Source organism: Salmo salar, chromosome ssa16 (genome assembly GCF_905237065.1).
Source record: "Salmo salar chromosome ssa16, Ssal_v3.1, whole genome shotgun sequence".
In the NCBI taxonomy this organism is placed as follows: domain Eukaryota; kingdom Metazoa; phylum Chordata; class Actinopteri; order Salmoniformes; family Salmonidae; genus Salmo; species Salmo salar.
The window spans coordinates 44767714-44787658 of NC_059457.1; the positions used below are offsets into that span (position 1 = coordinate 44767714).

At 43.3% G+C, this 19945-nt stretch overlaps 1 protein-coding gene across 6 annotated transcripts in view; it reads left to right on the forward strand.

The window, feature by feature from the left end:
- The window catches only part of LOC106573944 (cell division cycle 14Ab), an 83152-nt gene extending 64903 nt beyond the window's left edge, over positions 1-18249 (forward strand). For 2 of the 6 annotated variants that reach the window (XM_045697310.1, XM_014149419.2), the window contains 6 exons: positions 2571-2751; positions 3372-3475; positions 6960-7007; positions 10268-10402; positions 12811-13210; positions 15876-18249. In XM_045697310.1, coding sequence (XP_045553266.1) covers positions 2571-2751; positions 3372-3475; positions 6960-7007; positions 10268-10402; positions 12811-13210; positions 15876-15905 — 898 coding nt within the window. In that variant the 3' untranslated portion in view covers positions 15906-18249. Of the gene's footprint in view, positions 1-2570; positions 2752-3371; positions 3476-6959; positions 7008-10267; positions 10403-10530; positions 13211-15875 lie in introns of those variants that run through there. The other 4 variants (XM_045697311.1, XM_014149420.2, XM_045697313.1 and 1 more) reach the window with 3 other exon arrangements.
- Positions 18250-19945: the final 1696 nt, after the last annotated feature.

Consider the following 19945-nt stretch of genomic DNA (forward strand, 5'->3'; position numbering starts at 1 on the left):
AAACAGATCCACACCACATTGGGTGAGGCGGGTTGCAGGAGAGTATTTTGAAGTTGAGGTTTAGAAAAATATAAAAAGATATGCTAAGAAAAAGATATACATAGGACACAAGACGAAGAACGAAGACGTCTGACTGCTACGCCATCTTGGATGTTTATATAAGCTATTGATCCTCTGAGGCTAAATTACTCCTAGTATTGTAGTATTGTTAATTCTATCATTTCAGTGAATCTCACTCTAGTTATGTGAGAGATTCAGGTGCGCTTCTCTCTCTCACCACAGCAACGACCAGGTGTTGGTCTCTAGGCTGCAATGTTGCGCAAACCATGAACCCGGGCCGGCCCAACACGAATCAGTTATTAGAATATCAGGCACATTTTCACATTACGTTTTTTTAAGGGGGCAGGAGAATTTACAGAGGAGGCAACTCGAATGAACACTGATCGCTTTTATTTGAATTTTTACATTGCAAACAGTGAAAATAATTTTTCATGCCAAGAGAGGTACCAAATCCTGTAAAATGGGTTCCGGAACGAAACAGTCCAAAACTGAAAGGTGGCGGATCCTGTTCCGGCAGGATCCGTCTCAAATTAAGCACTGGGTTTGAGGACTTGGCGAGGTAACTTTAGTCAACTCTGCGTTCAACTCGGGATAACTGGTCATATGAAAGTGGCCCACCTTTTAGCCAGGTAAATTCTACGGCAACGAATCCTTCAGAACTAACCTGCTCCGGGGCAGGCTAACTCACAGCTAACCCCACTTACCCTGAATGAAATGACGACTGAGTTGAGGACCAATGAAATCAGATTCCTTCCCTCTTGCAAAGATCAAGACATGAAACCAGAGGTCTCTTCACAATCCCCAAGTCCAAAACAGACTATGGGAGGCGCACAGTACTACATAGAGCCATGACAACATGGAACTGCTTTTAAAATAACAGTTCATGTTCGTTGCCGGTTACGTTTCTGTTCCTTGAAAAATGACATTTATTTTCCGGTTTTCTGTTCTGTTCCCTGAACCGGTTCCAACCGCTGGTTTAAACACAGTGCTCGGGTCTTGTTCCTATTCGGTCATCTGTGAAGCTGAACAGACTCCTGTCCTGGTCCTCCACAGCTTGTATCAGAGTATCTTTAATCATCCCCCCTCCTCACCTCGTCTCATCCCTCCCGACTAGCAATCTGTGAATTCCCCTCTGATTTAAATGCTGAATTGTTCCGAAATGTTGTAGATTTTGGCAGGGGAGAATCTTATATATACTGCTCAAAAAAATAAAGGGAACACTTAAACAACACAATGTAACTCCAAGTCAATCACACTTCTGTGAAATCAAACTGTCCACTTAGGAAGCAACACTGATTGACAATACATTTCACATGCTGTTGTGCAAATGGAATAGACAACAGGTGGAAATTATAGGCAATTAGCAAGACACCCCCAATAAAGGAGTGGTTCTGCAGGTGGTGACCACAGACTACTTCTCAGTTCCTATGCTTCCTGGCTGATGTTTTGGTCACTTTTGAATGCTGGCGGTGCTTTCACTCTAGTGGTAGCATGAGACGGAGTCTACAACCCACACAAGTGGCTCAGGTAGTGCAGCTCATCCAGGATGGCACATCAATGCGAGCTGTGGCAAGAATGTTTGCTGTGTCTGTCAGCGTAGTGTCCAGAGCATGGAGGCGCTACCAGGAGACAGGCCAGTACATCAGGAGACGTGGAGGAGGCCGTAGGAGGGCAACAACCCAGCAGCAGGACCGCTACCTTCGCCTTTGTGCAAGGAGGAGCAGGAGGAGCACTGCCAGAGCCCTGCAAAATGACCTCCAGCAGACCACAAATGTGCATGTGTCTGCTCAAACGGTCAGAAACAGACTCTATGAGGGTGGTATGAGGGCCCGACGTCCACAGGTGGGGGTTGTGCTTACAGCCCAACACCGTGCAGGACGTTTGGCATTTGCCAGAGAACACCAAGATTGGCAAATTCACCACTGGCGCCCTGTGCTCTTCACAGATGAAAGCAGGTTCACACTGAGCACATGTGACAGACGTGACAGAGTCTGGTGCCTGCAACATATATATATATATATATATACACTGCTCAAAAAAATAAAGGGAACACTAAAATAACACATCCTAGATCTGAATGAATGAAATAATCTTATTAAATACTTTTTTCTTTACAAAAAAAAAATATATATATATACCAGTTCAGTTAAAGGTGTGACCTGACCGCTTCTTTCAAATGACTACAATGTAAATGTTGTTTTCCTAATTCTCCAATCTGTCCATGTTCTGGGGTGAACAAAGGGTAAAGATTAAATGGGGTTCTGTTTCCTCCACTCCATTCAATCCTTCAACAGCAGTTATGGTCTTATCTCTTGGCATAGTTTCCATCCCAGCGCAATGGAATGGTATGGATGGACAAGCTGGTCTGTATCGGTCTCTCTCTGGTCAGGCCACAAGTGACACGGTGTTATAGACTTAATGTCACATGGTAGGCGAGGATTTCCTAATGCAACCTCTCCAACTTTCCATCTCTCTCCTTCCCTCTCCCTCCCTCTCTCTCTTTGTCTCAGGAGGCAGGCAGCCATGTGGATGCAGGGGGACATGCAGCGTTCGCAGCAGAAGCAGCCGAGGGGCGTGTCTCACCTCATCTCCAGCATGGACGATCTCACCCTCAGACCAACCCACACCTCTATTACCACCAGCAGCCCCGCTGGCATCCTCAGGTCCCACAGTACCGACCGCCTTCAAGAGGTCAGCGCCACCCACAACCCTGCCCTGGGTCCTGTTCATTAGGCAACAAACGGAATAAAACAGGCTGAAACCAAAATTTGAGTTTCTCTTCCGTTTGGTGCCTAATGAACCGGACCCTGACAATGCCCCATTTTCCCTGTGGATCTGATGTACATCTGCATTGTTTCCAGCTAAGAGGCTGCAGATATTCTCCTACCTTTTTAGTGTTCTCTCTGTTGATTGGAGAAAATCTGTGATGTCTGTGGTGTATTATTTAGTACATACCTGTAATGGAATGTGTTTAATTTATTAATCAAACCAGCACTAAACAGACTACAGCAGCGTTTCGCAAACTCTGTCCTCGGGACCCCACATTTTTGTTTTTGCCCTAACACTACACAATCATCAAAGTTTGACGATTGGTTGATTATTTAATCAGCTGTGTAGTGCTAGGGCAAAAACCAAAACGTGCAGTCCTTGGGATCCCGAGGACTTAGTTTGGGAAACCCTGGACTAGAGGATTTATTTTTTATAAACAATTGTTCTTATACACAAAACAGTACCATATTCTGGTCTGTTAATCCAATCTACTGTAGATACTTAGCCACATTATCTTATGTGGTCATGTGTTCTCTCCACAGAACGACTATATTGGGGAGAACGGCCTATGCATGACCCAAGGAGATAAATTGCGTGCCTTAAAGGGCCGGCGCCAGCCCAGGTCGGCCACAACAGGAGCCCTAAGGTAAGAGCTGCCTGGGATACTCCAAACGTCCCCTTTAAGATCCTCCCACCTTATTAGTTTCCACCTTTTTGAGATCTCAAGGACTTTTCTCCTTTAGCTGTATAGCTTGTCACGTTTGAACTCTGCCCTCCGTTCTATGGAAAGTAATACATATTTAAGTATTTCAGTTAGACATTTCAGTTGGACACGTTTCAGTTACTCAACCATAATGTCATTACAGCTTCTATCAGAGGTTAAAGGTCTATATAGGAGATATCAGATCAGTATACTTCAGGGTTCCCCAACTGGCAGCCCACGGGCCCGAATTTGGCGGGTGGTTTTATTTGCCCCCCCCCTAAGTTTTCTGAGCAATAAATAAAAATTGCATTTTCATTGTTGGATATAAAAAATGTAAAAACACCAGGAAATCAGGTGATTTTAATTTGGGAAATCTGTTCCGAAGTATTTCCACTAATAATAGAGACACGTGATCATAAACAAATGGAAGCAAGATTTATGTTTTATTCCAATATTATATCTGTTAAGGCTTCTTGCGGTTCATTTGCAGTCTATGAATTATTTGTAATTATGTTCCGGCCACCTGACCATCCGCTCAAGAAACAATTGTCCCGCGACTGAATCTAGTTGATGATCCCTGGTATACGTCAAGGCACTGAGACAAAATGCTGAAGTAAATAGAAATCAAACCAGAAGTATACTGAACAGAAATATAAACGCATCATGCAACAATTTCTACGATTTTACTGAGTTACAGTTCATATAAGGACATCAGTCAATTGAAATGAATTAATTAGGCCCTAATCGATGGATTTCACATGGGTGGCCTTAGGGGGCATAGGCCCACCCACTGGGGAGTCAGGCCCAGCCAATCAGAATGAGTTTTTCCCCATAAAAGGGCTCTATTACAGACCAAAATACTCCTCAGCACCCCAGCCCCCCCAACCCCCCTCAGACAATTCCGCAGGAAGCTGTATGTGGAGGTCGTGGGCTTGTGTGGTTACACGTGGTCTGCGGTTGTGAGGCTGGTTGGACATACTGCCAAATTTTCTGAAACGATGTTGGAGGTGGTTTACGGTATAGAAATTAACATCAAATTATCTGGAAACAGTTCTGGTGGACATTCCTGCAGTCTGTGTTGCCAATTGCACGCTCCCTTGAAACTTGAGACATCTGTGGCATTGTGTTGTGTGACAAAACTGCACATTTGAGTGGCCTTTTATTGTCCCCAGCACATGGTGCACCTGTGTAATGATCATGCTGTTTAATCAGCTTCTTGATATGCCACACCTGTCAGGTGGAGTGATTATCTAGTCAAAGGAGAAATGCTCACTAACAGGGATGTAAACAAATTTGTGCACAACGTTTGAGAGAAATAAGCTTTTTGTGAATATGGAACAAATCTAGGATTTTTTTTCTTTCTGCTCATGAAACATGGAACCAACTCTTTACATGTTTGTAGTTTTGTTCAGTGTATTTTAGCTGGCACGACAAGTTCTGGTTGGCATGGAAACCACCGCCCTGCCGGGCTCAGTGTCAAGGAGGTTTCAAGTTGTATTAGTCGTATGTACGGGAAATGCATGGTATACATCGTCCAACGAAATGGAATGATTTGGATTTATCTGACTTTGTCTAGCGCTGTCTCCTAGCTAGTGAGACAGCCTGTGGCTCTGTGATCTGATTCAGGGCTCTGGTTTCCATGGTTACCCCGCTGAAATAACACAGGCACCGTCCGGCAGGTTATCCAGTATATTGGCTTGGTGTCATGCTGGGGTTTTCTGTTAAATACTTGCTTTGTTTTGTAAACCTCAAAGTAGTTTTTGAGCTTTTCGTTTGAGGTTTTAGTCATGTAGCCTACATGACTCAGGAAAGTGCTTTGAATGTTAGGCTAGTGATCGCTACTTTTCCACTTCCCAGTGCACGAAGTACATATACAGTGCATTCAGAAAGTATTCAGACCCCTTGACATTTTCCGCATTTTGTTACGTTTCAGCCTTATTCTCAAATGGATTAAATCGTTTTTTTCCCTGATCAATATACACACAATACCCCATAATGACAAAGCAAAAACAGTTTTTTTTTATTGTTTGCAAATTTATAAAAAAATCAAGAACTAAAATATCACATTTACATAAGTATTCAGACCCTTTACTCAGTACTTTGTTGAAATACCTTTGGCAGCGATTACAGCCTCGAGTCCTCTTGGGTATGACGCTACAAGCTTGGCACACCTGTATTTGGGGAGTTTCTCCCATTCTTCTCTGTCAGGTTGGATGGGGAGCAATGCTGCACAGCTATTTTTAGGTCTCTCCAGAGATGTTCGATTGGGTTCAAGACCAGGCTCTGGCTGGGCCACTCAAGGACATTCAGAGACTTGTCCCAAAGCCACTCCTGCATTGACTTGGCTGTGTGCTTAGGGTCGTTGTCCTGTTGGAAGGTGAACCTTCGCGCCAGTCTGAGGTCCTGAGCGCTCTGGAGCAGGTTTTCATCAAGGAACTCTCTGTACTTTGTTCCGTTCATCTTTCCCTCGATCCTGACTAGTTTCCCAGACTCTGCCGCTGAAAAACATCCCCACAGCATGATGCTGCCACCACCGTGCTTCAGGGATGGTGCCAGGTTTCTTCCAGATGTGACGCTTGGCATACAGGCCAAAGAGTTACATTTTGGTTTCATCACACCAAAGAATCTTGTATTTCATGGTCTGCGAGTCCTTTAGGTGCCTTTTGGCAAACTCCAAGCGGGCTGTCATGTGCCTTTTACTGAGTTGTGGCTTCCGTCTGGCCACTCTACCACAAAGGCCTGATTGGTGGAGTGCTGCAGAGATGGTTGTCCGTCTGGAAGGTTCTCCTATCTCCACAGAGGAGTTCTGGAGCTCTGTCAGAGTGACCATTGGGTTCTTGGTCACCTCCCTGAACAAGGCCCTTCTCCCCCGATGGCTCAGTTTGGTCGGGCTGCCAGCTCTAGGAAGAGTCTTGGTGGTTCTAAACTTCTTCTATTTTAGAACGATGGAGGCCACTGTGTTCTTTGGGATCTTCAATGCTGTAGACATTTTTTGGTACCCTTCCCCAGCTCTATGCCTCGACACAATCCTGTGTCGGTGCTCTACAGATAATTCCCCTGACCTCATGGCTTGGTTTTTGCTCTGACATGCACTGTCAACTGTGGGACCTTATATAGACAGGTGTGTGCCTTTACAAATCATGTCCCACAATCGAATTTAGCACAGGTGGACTCCCATGTTATTTCTGATTGTATTTTTAATACATTTGCAAACTTTTCAAAAACCTGTTTTCGTTTTGTCATTATGGGGTATTGTGTGTAGATTGAGGAAAATGTTTTATTTAATCCATTTTAGAATAAAGCTGTAATGTAACAAAATGTGGAAGAAGTCAAGGGGTCTGAATCCTTTCCGAATGCACTGTAAGTGTGCAAACATGCTATCTCTGGAAGTGAACCCTCATTAATCTTTCTTGCTCTTTTTTTTCAGACTTGAAGACATGAAAATGCACACCAGGTCACCGTCCCAACCTTTTAGGTACCTTTACAATAGTGTTGACTATGCGGTTTGTCTAAGTGGCAGGGGTGTATCCTAGCTATCACAAAACAGTCTCCTCAATATAAGTTGCATCGACACCTCTCTCTCTCTCTCGAGTCTCAACACATATCTCTGCACACACAATGTCCTTCACACATGCTACCATGCCTGTCTATATTTCATTCAATTCGGTGCGAAGTATAGCTCAACTCAAGCTGTAACTAGGCTACCTGCAGCAAAGTGCTGGATGGTCAGAGGTAGAGGAGGAGAGGCGACTTGGGAGTGTGAACAGTGATGGAAATGGAACTCCCTCTTTTGTGCTAAAGTACAGCCCTTAATTAATTTTCCTCGAAGAGGCTCTACAAAGCTCTCCGTCCTCCCACTCCTTTAGCCCTGGTTCTTTCACCTACTCAAAGGTTAGCGTGTAGGTGTGTTTGTTGTGTGTTTGTTTGTCTGGGTGTCTGTCTGGGTGTCTGTCTGGGTGTCTGTGTGTGTGTTGTCTGCGCGCGAGTGTGTGTGTCACTGAAAGAGGCCGAGGCTACTCCGACTAGCACAGTCTCCTCTAATTGCTGTACCGTCCTGAATGACGTTGGAAGTTCTTCAGCCCAGTACTGACAGACAGATCACAGACATCCACAAGCAGCGGCCAGACTGCTTTAACCTGTTACGACTGGGGGTTCCACTAGCGGAAGGTTTCCACAACATCCAGTGAAATTGCAGAGTGCGAAATTCCCAAATAAATATTTGAAATATTTAACTTTCATACATTCACAAGTGCAATACACCAAATTAAAGCTTAACTTCTTGTTAATCTAGCCACCATGTCAGATTTCAGAAAGGCTTTACGGCAAAAGCAAACCATGCGATTATCTGAGGATAGTACCCCATCAAACAAACACATGACAATCATATTTCAACCCGCCAGGCGCGACACAAAACTCAGAAATAACGATATAATTCATGCCTTACCTTTGAAGAGCTTCTTCTGTTGGCACTCCAATGTGTCCCATAAACATCACAAATGGTCCTTTTGTTCGATTAATTCCGTCGTTATATCTCCAAAATGTCCATTTTTTTGGCGCGTTTGATTCAGAAAAATATCGATGCCAACTCGCCCAACATGACTACAAAATATCTAATAAGTTACCTGTAATCTTGGTCCAAACATTTCAAACAACTTTCCTAATCCAACTTGAGGTATTTTAAAATGTAAATAATCAATAAAATTTAAGACGTAATACACTGTGTTCAATTGCGGCTAAAATGAAAGTGGAGTGAGCTTCAGGTCGTGCGCCCCAAACAAGAGTACACTAGGCTGGACCCTCCTTCTGAATAGCCGTACTTCTTCATTTCTCTAAAGAAAAACATCAACCAATTTCTAAAGACTGTTGACATCTAGTGGAAGCAATAGGAACTGCAACCAAGTGCCACAGAAATCTATGTTCCCATAGAAAACACAGTGAACTCAAAAAAAAAAAACCTTCCTGGATGGTTTGTCCTCGGGGTTTCGCCTGCCAAATAAGTTATCTTATACTCACAGACATTATTTTAACAGTTTTAGGAACTTTAGAGTGTTTTCTATCCAAATCTATCAATTGTATGCATATCCTAGCTTCTGGGCCTGAGTAGCAGGCAGTTTACTTTGGGCACACTTTTCATCCGAACGTGAAAATACTGCCCCCTATCCCAAACAGGTTAACCTCTCTGGGCTATGTGGGACGCTAGCGTTCCACCTGCGGGACACACTATTCAACAGCCAGTGAAATAGCAGGGTGGCAAATTCAAAACAACAAAAATCTCATAATTCAAATTTCTCAAACATATACAACTATTATATCCCATTTTAAAGATACACTTCTCGTTAATCCAACCACATTGTCCGATTTTCAAAAAGGATTTACGGCGAAAGCATAACATTAGATTATGTTAGGACAGCACCTAAACAAGAAAAACCACACAGCCATTTTCCAAGCAAGGAGAGGATTCACAAAAACCAGAAATACAGCTAAAATTAATCACTAACCTTTGATGATCTTCATCAGATGGCACTCATAGGACTTCATGTTACACAATACATGTATGTTTTGCTCGATAAAGTTCATATTTATATCCAAAAACCCCATTTTACATTGGCGTGTAATGTTCAGAAATGTTTTGCCTCCCAAAACTTCCGGTGAATGAGCACATCAATTTACAGAAATACTCATCATAAACGTTGATTAAAATATTAAACTGTTATTCAAAGAATTATAGATACACTTCTCCTTAATGCAACCGCTGTGTCAGATTTAAAAAAAACTTTACAGCGAAGGCACACTTTGCAATAATCTGAGTACAGCGTTCAGACACGAAACCAAACACGTCATTTTGTGGAGCCAACAAAACTCAGAAATAATATTATAAATATTCACTTACCTTTGATGATCTTTGTCAGAATGCACTCCCAGGAATCCCAGTTCCCCAATAAATGTTCATTTGTTTCGATAAAGTCCATATATATGTCCAAATACCTCCTTTTTGTTCGGACGTTTGGTCAAGTACTCCAAATGCGCTGTGCTCGCGCATTAAATTCAGACAAAGTCAAAATAGTTCCATTACAGTTCGTAGAAACATGTCAAACAATGTATAGAATCAATCCTTAGGGTCTTTTTATCATAAATCTTCGATAATATTCCAACCGGGAAATAGCGTATTCATCACAGAGGAAAAAGAAGGGTACGGAGCGCCTGCGTGACCGCACAGTAAACCACTCATTGGCCTCAGGCAGTCCACTTGTTGAGTCAGCTCTTATTCTCTCCCCAGTCACAGTAGAAGCATGAAACAACGTTCTAAAGACTGTTGACATCTAGTGGAAGCCTTAGGAAGTGCAAAATTAACCCTAAGTCACTGTATACTGTTCAGGCAATCACTTGAAAAACTACAAACCTCAGATTTCCACACTTCCTGGTTGGATTTTTCTCAGGTTTTTGCCTGCCATATGAGTTCTGTTATACTCACAGACATCATTCAAACAGTTTTAGAAACTTCAGAATGTTTTCTATCCAAATATACTAATAATATGCATATCCTACCTTCTGAGCCTGAGTAGCAGGCAGTTTACTACGGGCACGCCTTTCATCCGGACGTCAAAATACTGCCCCCTACCCTAGAGAAGTTAACAGCTCTTACTTTTATTTCACCTCACACGATGTATATCCAATTATTCTTCCTTTCCTTCTGTCTGTCTCTCTCTCTCTCTTCGATCTCTTTCTCTCTCCCAGTAGGATGAACCTTGGAGTGGGCACTCAGGGTACCATCTCCCCCCTCAAGTCCTCCAAAGTCCCATCATCCTCTGCTTCCGCCACGGCCAAGAGAATCAGCCGTAGCTCCTCGTCCTCGGCGTCCAACCTCAAGAGGTGAGCCCGACCCCCTCCCCCGACACGTCTTACCCTTTACTCCTCTTTTATCGACTCATTTTCTTTTTTCCATTCTTCCCCCTCCTTCCATTTCTTCCTCCCTTTTCTTTCTGTTTAATACTGCGCAGCCTCCCATCCCTCCATTTATCCACTTACCCTTTCTCTTGACTCCTGAAGATTTTGTCTTTTACTCCTTTAACATTTCTCTTTCCCTCTCTTTCCTGTCCTGTCCTTTTTTGGCTGTCTCAGTCCCCTGGTTGTGTTTCTGCCTGTCTGTGACTACCCCATGTCCTGAGAGCAAGTTGCAGGTGGAAGGATACGCAGGACAGGGAACACGTGTGCAGTGTGTCTCAGTGACCAGACCGATTCACAGAGAGGGTTGACGCGCTGCAGGCTGTGAGCTTTCCCAACAGACCAAATCTAAATCCCCCGCATTCTGCACCACTAGAGACAGGGACTAGCAGATAACACAACACAGAAATATGCCACAACAATCTCTCCTCTGGAGCGGTACCAGACCTACTGTACTTTGTGCTCTTTTCAGGATTTGTTATTGTCTTTTTCTATCAAATTATTCAACAGTAAATGTGTATGTAGGTAGCCATGGCAATATAGATTGGCTGAATCAATCTGCTATTACTATCCTACTCAATCCACTAATGTAGACTGCTTGCCGTCAGTGTAAATCGGTTGTGTGTAATATGGCTGATCCCATTTAGTCGACTGGTCGATTGTTTGGTCGATAGGGTTTGTCGAGCAGTTAAGAAATAAATAAAAGATGTTTACGCCAAGTCTTGATTGACGCCTGTCTCAGTAGACTAATCCATTGCAGAGGTGGCACACCAGTATCACAAGTAGTACATTTAACGTTAATTCCCATAATTTCTAACCTACAATGTCTGTTTGGTTACCGTCATTTCTGTTAACGCATTACATATATTATTACAGTCTTACTGTTTTCATTGTAGGAGTGGACACATTGTTTGCAGAGAGCACAATCTAGGCTACACTTGTGAGAAACAAGTTTTGGTTTATTTCATTCCATTTATGAGTTGTCAATCTATTCATTTTGTTTTGTTTTTGGAGTGCTCCTGTCAATGTTGAGTAAGGACATGCACCTGATTACACATAGAAGTAGGACTAGTCTACCTGGCCTGCGTGCAAATGTAGTCTTATAAATGTTCCCATTTGGGGATCTGATATTTCTGATTGTCATAACTCACCACCACTAATAAGCTGTGGATCTTCTCAAAGTTATTTTTTCATCACTTCAAACAGCAAGTAAACAAAGTCTGTTTTTACATCCATTGAGAATGACAATAGTTCCTCAATGTAGCCTATTTGAAAGATCTTTCCAGCTCTCTCACTTTCAATAACCACCACTTGGTGTGAATTGGGGAAAAAATGTCATGCTCTGATCCGGTGGAAGCGTCATAAAATAGCCTACCTGGTTACTTGTTATCTCTTGCACAAATACAGCTGTGTCTGTCCAGAGATCATTGGCCAGGAAACGCTGAGGGTCCAGAATATTTTATACAACGATGCAAGATCATTAATGTAAGCTTTGGGCTGAACCAAGTTGATAGTTGATACAATGTTTCAAGTCAGATCATGCATAGGCGATGTGATTTATTTTTATCAGGATCTTTTCTACCTGCAGGATGCAATGTTTTTATTTGTTGCCTTTATGTCAGCTATTTTTACATAGTTGGCAATAGAAGTTACTTTTAGATTTGTATAATTTTCATTTCGATATAATTTTTATTAATCACATGACAAGGATTTTGAGATGTAAAGACTTTATTATAAAATAAATGAAACTGTTCCACGAAAGTAACTGGCACGCAGATTGGTAGAAATGGTAAGATAACTTTACACTCCGAATGGAAAAGGTTGCTGACCCCTGGTGTAGCCTATTACCTGCAAGGAGCTAATGGCAGAATCTGAGAAGGCCAGCAGCAGGAGGAGGTGGTTCAGGAACAGGTTTCTTTCTTCTGGTTAGGCTGTCTTGATCTCGGAATCCCTCGTGTCATTTGTCTTCATTATTTAATCACAGTGCGCTTATGTAGACTACTCAGACAAGCTGAGTAGCTTACATATAGTTGATTTTATTTAAACACATACAGTGTGTCTATATATGGAAAAATACACGTTTTAACATTTCGTAGATTGGTCGAAAGAACAGATGGCACTTGGTCGACCAAGATTTTGTTTTAGTTGGTGACAGCCCTAGTGAAAATATAGTAAATCAATCCACTATTAGATCCACAGTACCAGTCCACAGTAGGCAGCCGTCCTCTCCTGAGCCTGTGAAAGAAGGCAGTCCTCTTGTCATTGTTTGTTTGGTGTTTGGGATGTGTCCTGTGTATTTATGTCCCCTTCCCCGCTCCCATCTACCTTTCCTTCAGCTCCTTCATTAACTGCAGGCTAGCCAGCTCCTTAGGCAACCTGTACGCAGCTGACGGGAGCGAGGGCAATAGGAAGCTGCCGTACACGCCCTCTTCATCACACTCTTCCTCCTCTCCTCCCTCCATCGTCACCACCCCCATCCCTCCGTCGGGCTGGGCCGTCTCCGTTCACGGCTACGTGGCTAATGGCGTGTGCGGCGCCAATTACCACCATCATGAGGTCAACAACAATCAGTATAACTCCTCCCCTACTGGGGTGTTCAGCCCCGCGGGGGCCCCCCAACATGCTGCAGGCAGGCTGGGCCCCGGGCCTGATAAGTACAGCCCATTCAGACCCCAGCAGGAGGGCTACTCCGGGCTCAGCGGACCCTCCGGCCGCTACCTCAGCCGCTCAATCCCCGTAAGTGTGTGCCCCGCCCCCAAAAATACTCCAACATCACCATCTTTTTGGTATTTCTACTCTCTTACCCGTATTTTGAACTGTCATATTTCCTCTCTGCACTTCTGTCAAACACGAGTGTCTTCCCTTTTTGTGTAGATGATGTCTATTTATAATCGTAGCCAGTCGGAATTCTTGTCCTATCCCTGCTGCTGCTGCAGGCTCTCCACTGTGTGTGTCTAACTCTCTGGCGGCTCCACTGAACTCCTCTCTGTTCCTTGTCTGTTGTCTGCATGGTGCTGAAACAGGACCTGCGATGGCCTAGTTCCAGTCTAAATGCCTACTTCATACACACTAACCATGGCTATTAGGCCATTTCCCACTAGCTACCCGTCTCCAGTTAAAATAATTTACTGACACATTTGGGCAGAGGTCTAATTAGTGTTATGAACAATGGTGCCTCTTCAAATGTGTGTTGGTGGAGTGTTATTCTGCGGCTCTGTTCTTCCTAGGCTGTTTACTGTATTCACCTCTATTGAGTGGATCTAGCATCACATACCAATTAAAAATAATAAGCTCATCAACAGAATGAACACTAAACTGAAAATGTGCTTTAACTACTAACCAGGTGGATTCTGGGTAAGCAAAGGTTTATTCGACACTGTGGCCTCATTGGCTGATGTGCAGGTCATTTCATTGGGTGATTGGCTGGATTTCAGGGTGATTCATTTCGGTTTCTGGGTTTGGCTTTAACATGAGGACATCTAATATCTGAGCCATCTAACAACACTTGAAACATAAGAACTGAAAGATATTCACATGTGTGTTCGATAGATGCAAGGGAAGGCTGATCACACCATAATTTCCCCCCCAACGTCGTAGGCCATCATATGCCTAAGAGAGATTATAGTTTGACTCATTTCCACTTCCAATTGATTCGGTCCTGGAAACTTTTTTAAATCTCTTTCATCCTGACTTTTGTGCTTTTTTTCCATTCGACGCTGGCCAACCGAAGGCCTTTGTATACATATTTTTAATTTAAACTTTTTTTCCCCCAAAGATGCACTTTCTGTAACCATTATTATTAAATCTAGACTATGTGGATAAGAGTGTGCTAAATAAAAAAAATTACGTTATTAGGCTGGCAGTCTGGTGCTGCTCTCTGCTATTACAAGGATTTGACACGCTCAGCCATACTGTAGCGCTCACTCATTCCCTGAGAGGCCAGCCTAGTAATCCTCTTCCTTTATAATGAATATTTGGAGGCCCCGACCACGAGGGGGACTTTCATAGGCCCCGACCACGAGGGGGACTTTCATAGGCCCCGACCACGAGGGGGACTTTCATAGGCCCCGACCACGACGGGGACTTTCATAGGCCCCGACCACGAGGGGGACTTTCATAGGCCCCGACCACGAGGGGGACTTTCATAGGCCCCGACCACGACGGGGACTTTCATAGGCCCCGACCACGAGGGGGACTTTCATAGGCCCCGACCACGACGGGGACTTTCATAGGCCCCGACCACGAGGGGGACTTTCATAGGCCCCGACCACGAGGGCCAGACATCTAAGGCTAATTCCCAGAACTTCCCACACTTGATTCCGCTCAGAATAGAAGGACTCTGTTCAGACAAATAAGGTTGGTGCAGTATCACTGTCTTTGGATTACACCGGGTAAGCTGACGTTATTTCTCATTCTACACCACTGGTAGCATTTTGGTCATATAGGAATGCTGCTTTGTGCCAGCATTCTCACCACTGCTTCTCAGGCAACCTAGAGTGTTGCACCATTGTCATTAATTTAGCATTGGAGGAGGGACAGACTCAAAAGCTGCTACCCTTGCACAGATATCAAGTTAATTCACGTTTGTTCGCTATCACCTTGCCTACAAAATAAATAAAGTGTAGATGAAATCGCATCATCTTCAAATATACTCCCCTAACCCTTCCTAGGTGATAGTGGCACACCATTCTGGCAGCCACCGGCCCACACATCGTGTGAATAGGAGGTAACCGGTGATGTGACGGATAGTGAGGGGTTATGGCAGAGGGAGTGGTTGACAATGGGGAATATTGGATGACTATCTGTTATGGATGTCTCAGCTGTCCTCTCGTCTCTTTGTTTTGCCAGTCAGTGGAGTTGTGGCTTCATCAGAATAACATAAGCTTTTTCCTTCTCTCTCGTTTGCTCCCTTCTTGCAACATGCCTCCCCCCATCTGTTTGTCAGTCCTGCTAATTCCTTTTCTAGCTGCATACACACAGAGACACCCTGTCTGTCTTGTCCACCATAAATCTATTCATTAGTTCAGGAAAATGCATTTGGAATTTTAAGGATTGTCTATTTGAATGGCTTTTCTGGACCTTTGCAACCAACCGTTCTATTGTACCCTGTTAGAATATAATATTTCATGCAGGCTTGTTATATAACAACCTTCTCCCTGCATGTTCTTTGTCTGCCGTCAACACTTTGAAAACAATTACATGCAGCAATGTGCTTTTACATTTGCCATGGAGCCATAGGTTGTATTATGATGTCATAGGTTGTGTGATGCCATAGGTTGTGTTATGATGTCATAGGTTGTGTTATGATGCCATAGGTTGTGTTGTTATGATGCCCTGTGATTCACGTTCATTATACTCAACGTCATATTGTGTCTCTGTCTCCCCTCTCCACCTCTTGCAGTCCCTTCAATCTGAATATGTTCAATACTAAAGCTGCGGTTGTGCGTTGGCCAAGACTGGACAGCCATCGTGACAACTGAACTGGGCGCGATGGAGTCTCCCACCCCTCTCCATTTCCCCCTTCTTCCCTGCTTTCTCCCACATACTGAAAAGGGAAATGAATAAGCCAGGAGGCGCTATATGACGTATGACATTTATTCTTCTCTCTTGGCATCTGGATGGCTGTGATCTTTGGGGGCAGGCACATAGACAGCCACAAACTCACAAGGGCTTATGGAACTTTGAGTTTTGAGCTTCTTCTGTCAGCTTCAGACGGCCTCCATCCACCTTAACTGAAGTCACTGTTTGTATAATGCTAACAAAGGGAGATTACCCGGCTGTAGTTAGGCTTGGCCAGGCTGTAACTATGTGAGTGCTCTGTCTCTTTAAAGCTGAGATATGGCCATATACAGTAGACTGGAGGCTCTCTGCTTCCCTGCATCACAGTTTTCCGTTTTTATTTATGTGTACATGTGCTAAGCAAAATTACTGTGTACACAACACATGACATGTACTGAAAAAATAGGATATTTTTAGACGAGAGGATTTTATACATGAAACATGACAATTGTGTTGCCTGGATAAAGAATTATGTTTATATTTACAAGTGGGTTAATGAACATGTTTTGGTTTATCACAATTCTATTTTTGTCTGAGTGTTACTACTTCACTAACAACATCCAAATATGCGAGGGGTTTATGGAGAGGTTCCTAATCAGCAATGTATTGGCAGCACAGGACCAGGCTCAGGGTGACGTGCTCTTGCATTTCTTATTCTGTTTTGTGTGTGAGAATGTAGACCGCGTGTGCGTGCACGCTAATGTATGTACCATAGACTGTATGAAAACCTGTAGGTACATACCTATGTGAGCGTGTGTGAATGAGACTGAGACTGAGCAGTGAGTGTGTCTGGAAACCATGTGTGTGCAGTCCTCTGCTCATGGAATGAAAGGGTGACGTGGTCTCCAGAGAGAAGAGAATGACGTATAGGGAAGAGATGAGTGTTGTCTCCTCTTCACTATTTGAAATAGTTTTTTATTTTTATTGATTCAATCGATTCAATGAACTGGTGGGATTTGGTAACCCCCAATTGGAACTAATTAATGCTTAATGTTCTCCTCTGTCGCAAGCCTACATCACTCCATTGAAAAAAAGATTTGCATCTCAATGGGACTCACATGGTCAAGTAAAGGATAAATACAGAATATTATCACCAAAAAGGATGTAGCTGATTTCATAAACCCTCACAGGTCAATGATTTGACAACTAAAGTCATACCAATAACCAGACTAGGTTATTGTGACTAGGTATGTTGAGCATGATGAACAGTGGTCATTAGTAGAGAAAATGTAGTATTGTGTTGTTGGACCAACACCACACACAACATAAGCCTCAGTCCCTGCAGTATACCATACACCAGGCAGCGTAGCAATCCCCTCCACAGACAAGATCCCACTGCAATAAGGCTCTTTGAAAGGAAAAGGAGCACATTTTCAGTGTTATTCGACACGCTGTGGATGATGGAACTTGATTTGTGGCAGCCTATTTTTAACACATACCTACTGTAGAACCAGTTATGTTAGTTGTGTTATCGTCAAGGCACATTGGTAACAGATGTTCGTCGCTATTACTGAAATATTTCCCAGTTTTTGTGTTTGTGTCGAGAATGTAAAAACAACGCAGAAACTTTTCCTGCGTATTACGATTCTTTCAGACTGTAGAAGAAGAAAAAAACATTTCCGCTTTGCAGGTAGAGGTTCCTAAAAAAACTGAAAAGCACAACTGTCCCCCAAAATACCGTCTTTAAAATCCCATTGCTGAATGTCATTGTGTGTACAATGCAGCAGTCATTATCAAAGCTTGTTTTTTACCAATGAATATGACCTACTGTGGCTCGACTGACATCCATTTTCTGTTGGACCTTATAAGAGTCCCTATATTTCTATGCTTTTTACTTTTTAAACTTTTGAATTTCAAAGTTGATTTAAATGAATGTGTACGGAAGCGCCTGTTCATGGCTGCAAGGATTATTATTATTTTTATTGTTAGAGCTCTGTACATTCCTGGCAGTGAAATGCGTTTCTTTGTTTCGAGATGGGAGAATCTTAATAATGCAGGTATTCTACCTCCTTGAAATGTACAATTTATAGCTGTAAAATTCGTACTTGCATATATTTTTTCAAGCAGTATGTAAAGAAAATGTATAACTGTAGATTAGAATTTTTCATTTTCATACAGTAAGCATAGTAAAATGTCTACTGTACTACATGTGTATATTTTACGGGGAACAGAGGTTGCTGAAGGAGGTAACACAATTAAAAAAAGACTTCAAAATTCTTGCCTCTGTAAATGATTTATTCTTGCTCCTACTGTCTCTTTAGAACTCTTGCCATCTTGACAGATAAGAATTCACATTTTTTCATTATAGCAAAGGAAGGAACACAAGCTCTGACTGATTCTGGTTGTCTTGGTTTGACAGCTGTTCTGTCCTTTCAGCTGTCAAAAAGGTTAAATGCTTTATTTGAAAACGCTAACTGAACATAGCATCTCTTTATAAATAGCATATTTATTTCCAATGACAACAACTAAGGCACATCAACTCAGAGCATTCTATTGCAATAACAGCTCTGCATCAACTCTGCTAAGCTGGGTAGTAAACCTACATTTCTTATCTTGAAAGAGATTTTAAACAGCCACAGACAATCGTTATCATGAGCGTCGATGACCAAATACCTTTGTATAATATTCCACAAAGATGCACTTGAAATAGTTACTATTTTTTTTAATGCATTTTGTTTGCCATACTACATAGTCAATCGAAACCGAAAGGGTCAATTAGTCTCTTCTGGTGCATAAATAAACTCAGCAAAAAAATAAATGTCCTCTCGCTGTCAACTGCATTTATTTTCAACAAACTTAACATGTGTAAATATTTGTATGAACATAAGATTCAACAATTGAGACATAAACTGAACAAGTTCCACAGACATGTGACTAACAGAAATGGAATAATGTGTCCCTGAACAAAGGTGGGGTCAAAATCAAAAGTAACAGTCAGTATCTGGTGTGGCTACCAGCTGCATTAAGTACCGCAGTGCATCTCCTCCTCATGGACTGCACCAGATTTGCCAGTTCTTACTGTGAGATGTTACCCCACTCTTCCACCAAGGCACCTGCAAGTTCCCGGACATTTCTGGTGGGAATGGCCCTAGCCCTCACCCTCCGATCCAACAGGTCCCAGACGTGCTCAATGGGATTGAGATCTGGGCTCTTGGCTGGCCATGGTAGAACACTGATATTCCTGTCTTGCAGGAAATCACGCAGAGAACAAGCAGTATGGCTGGTGGCATTGTCATGCTGGAGGGTCATGTCAGGATGAGCCTGCAGGAAGGGTACCACATGAGGGAGGAGGATGTTTTCCCTGTAACGCACAGCGTTGAGATTGCCAGCAATGACAAGCTCAGTCCGATGATGCTGTGACACACCGCCCCAGACCATGACGGACCCTCCACCTCCAAATCGATCCCGCTCCAGAGTACAGGCCTCGGTGTAACGCTCATTCCTTCGACGATAAACGAGAATCCGATCATCACCCCTGGTAAGACAAACCACGACTCGTCAGTAAAGAGCACTTTTTGCCAGTCCTGTCTGGTCCAGTGACGGTGGGTTTGTGCCCATAGGTGATGTTGCCAGTGATGTCTGGTGAGGACCTGCCTTACAACATGCCTACAAGCCCTCAGTCCAGCCTCTCTCAGCCTTTTGCGGACAGTCTGATCACTGATGGAAGGATTGTGCGTTCCTGGTGTAACTCAGGCAGTTGTTGCCATCCTGTACCTGTCCCGCAGGTGTGATGTTCGGATGTACTGATCCTGTGCAGGTGTTGTTACACGTGGTCTGCCACTGCGAGGACGATCAGCTGTCCATCCTGTCTCCCTGTAGCGCTGTCTTAGGCGTGTCACAGTACAGACATTGCAATTTATTGCCCTGGCCACATCTGCAGTCTTCATGCCTCCTTGCAGCATGCCTAAGGCA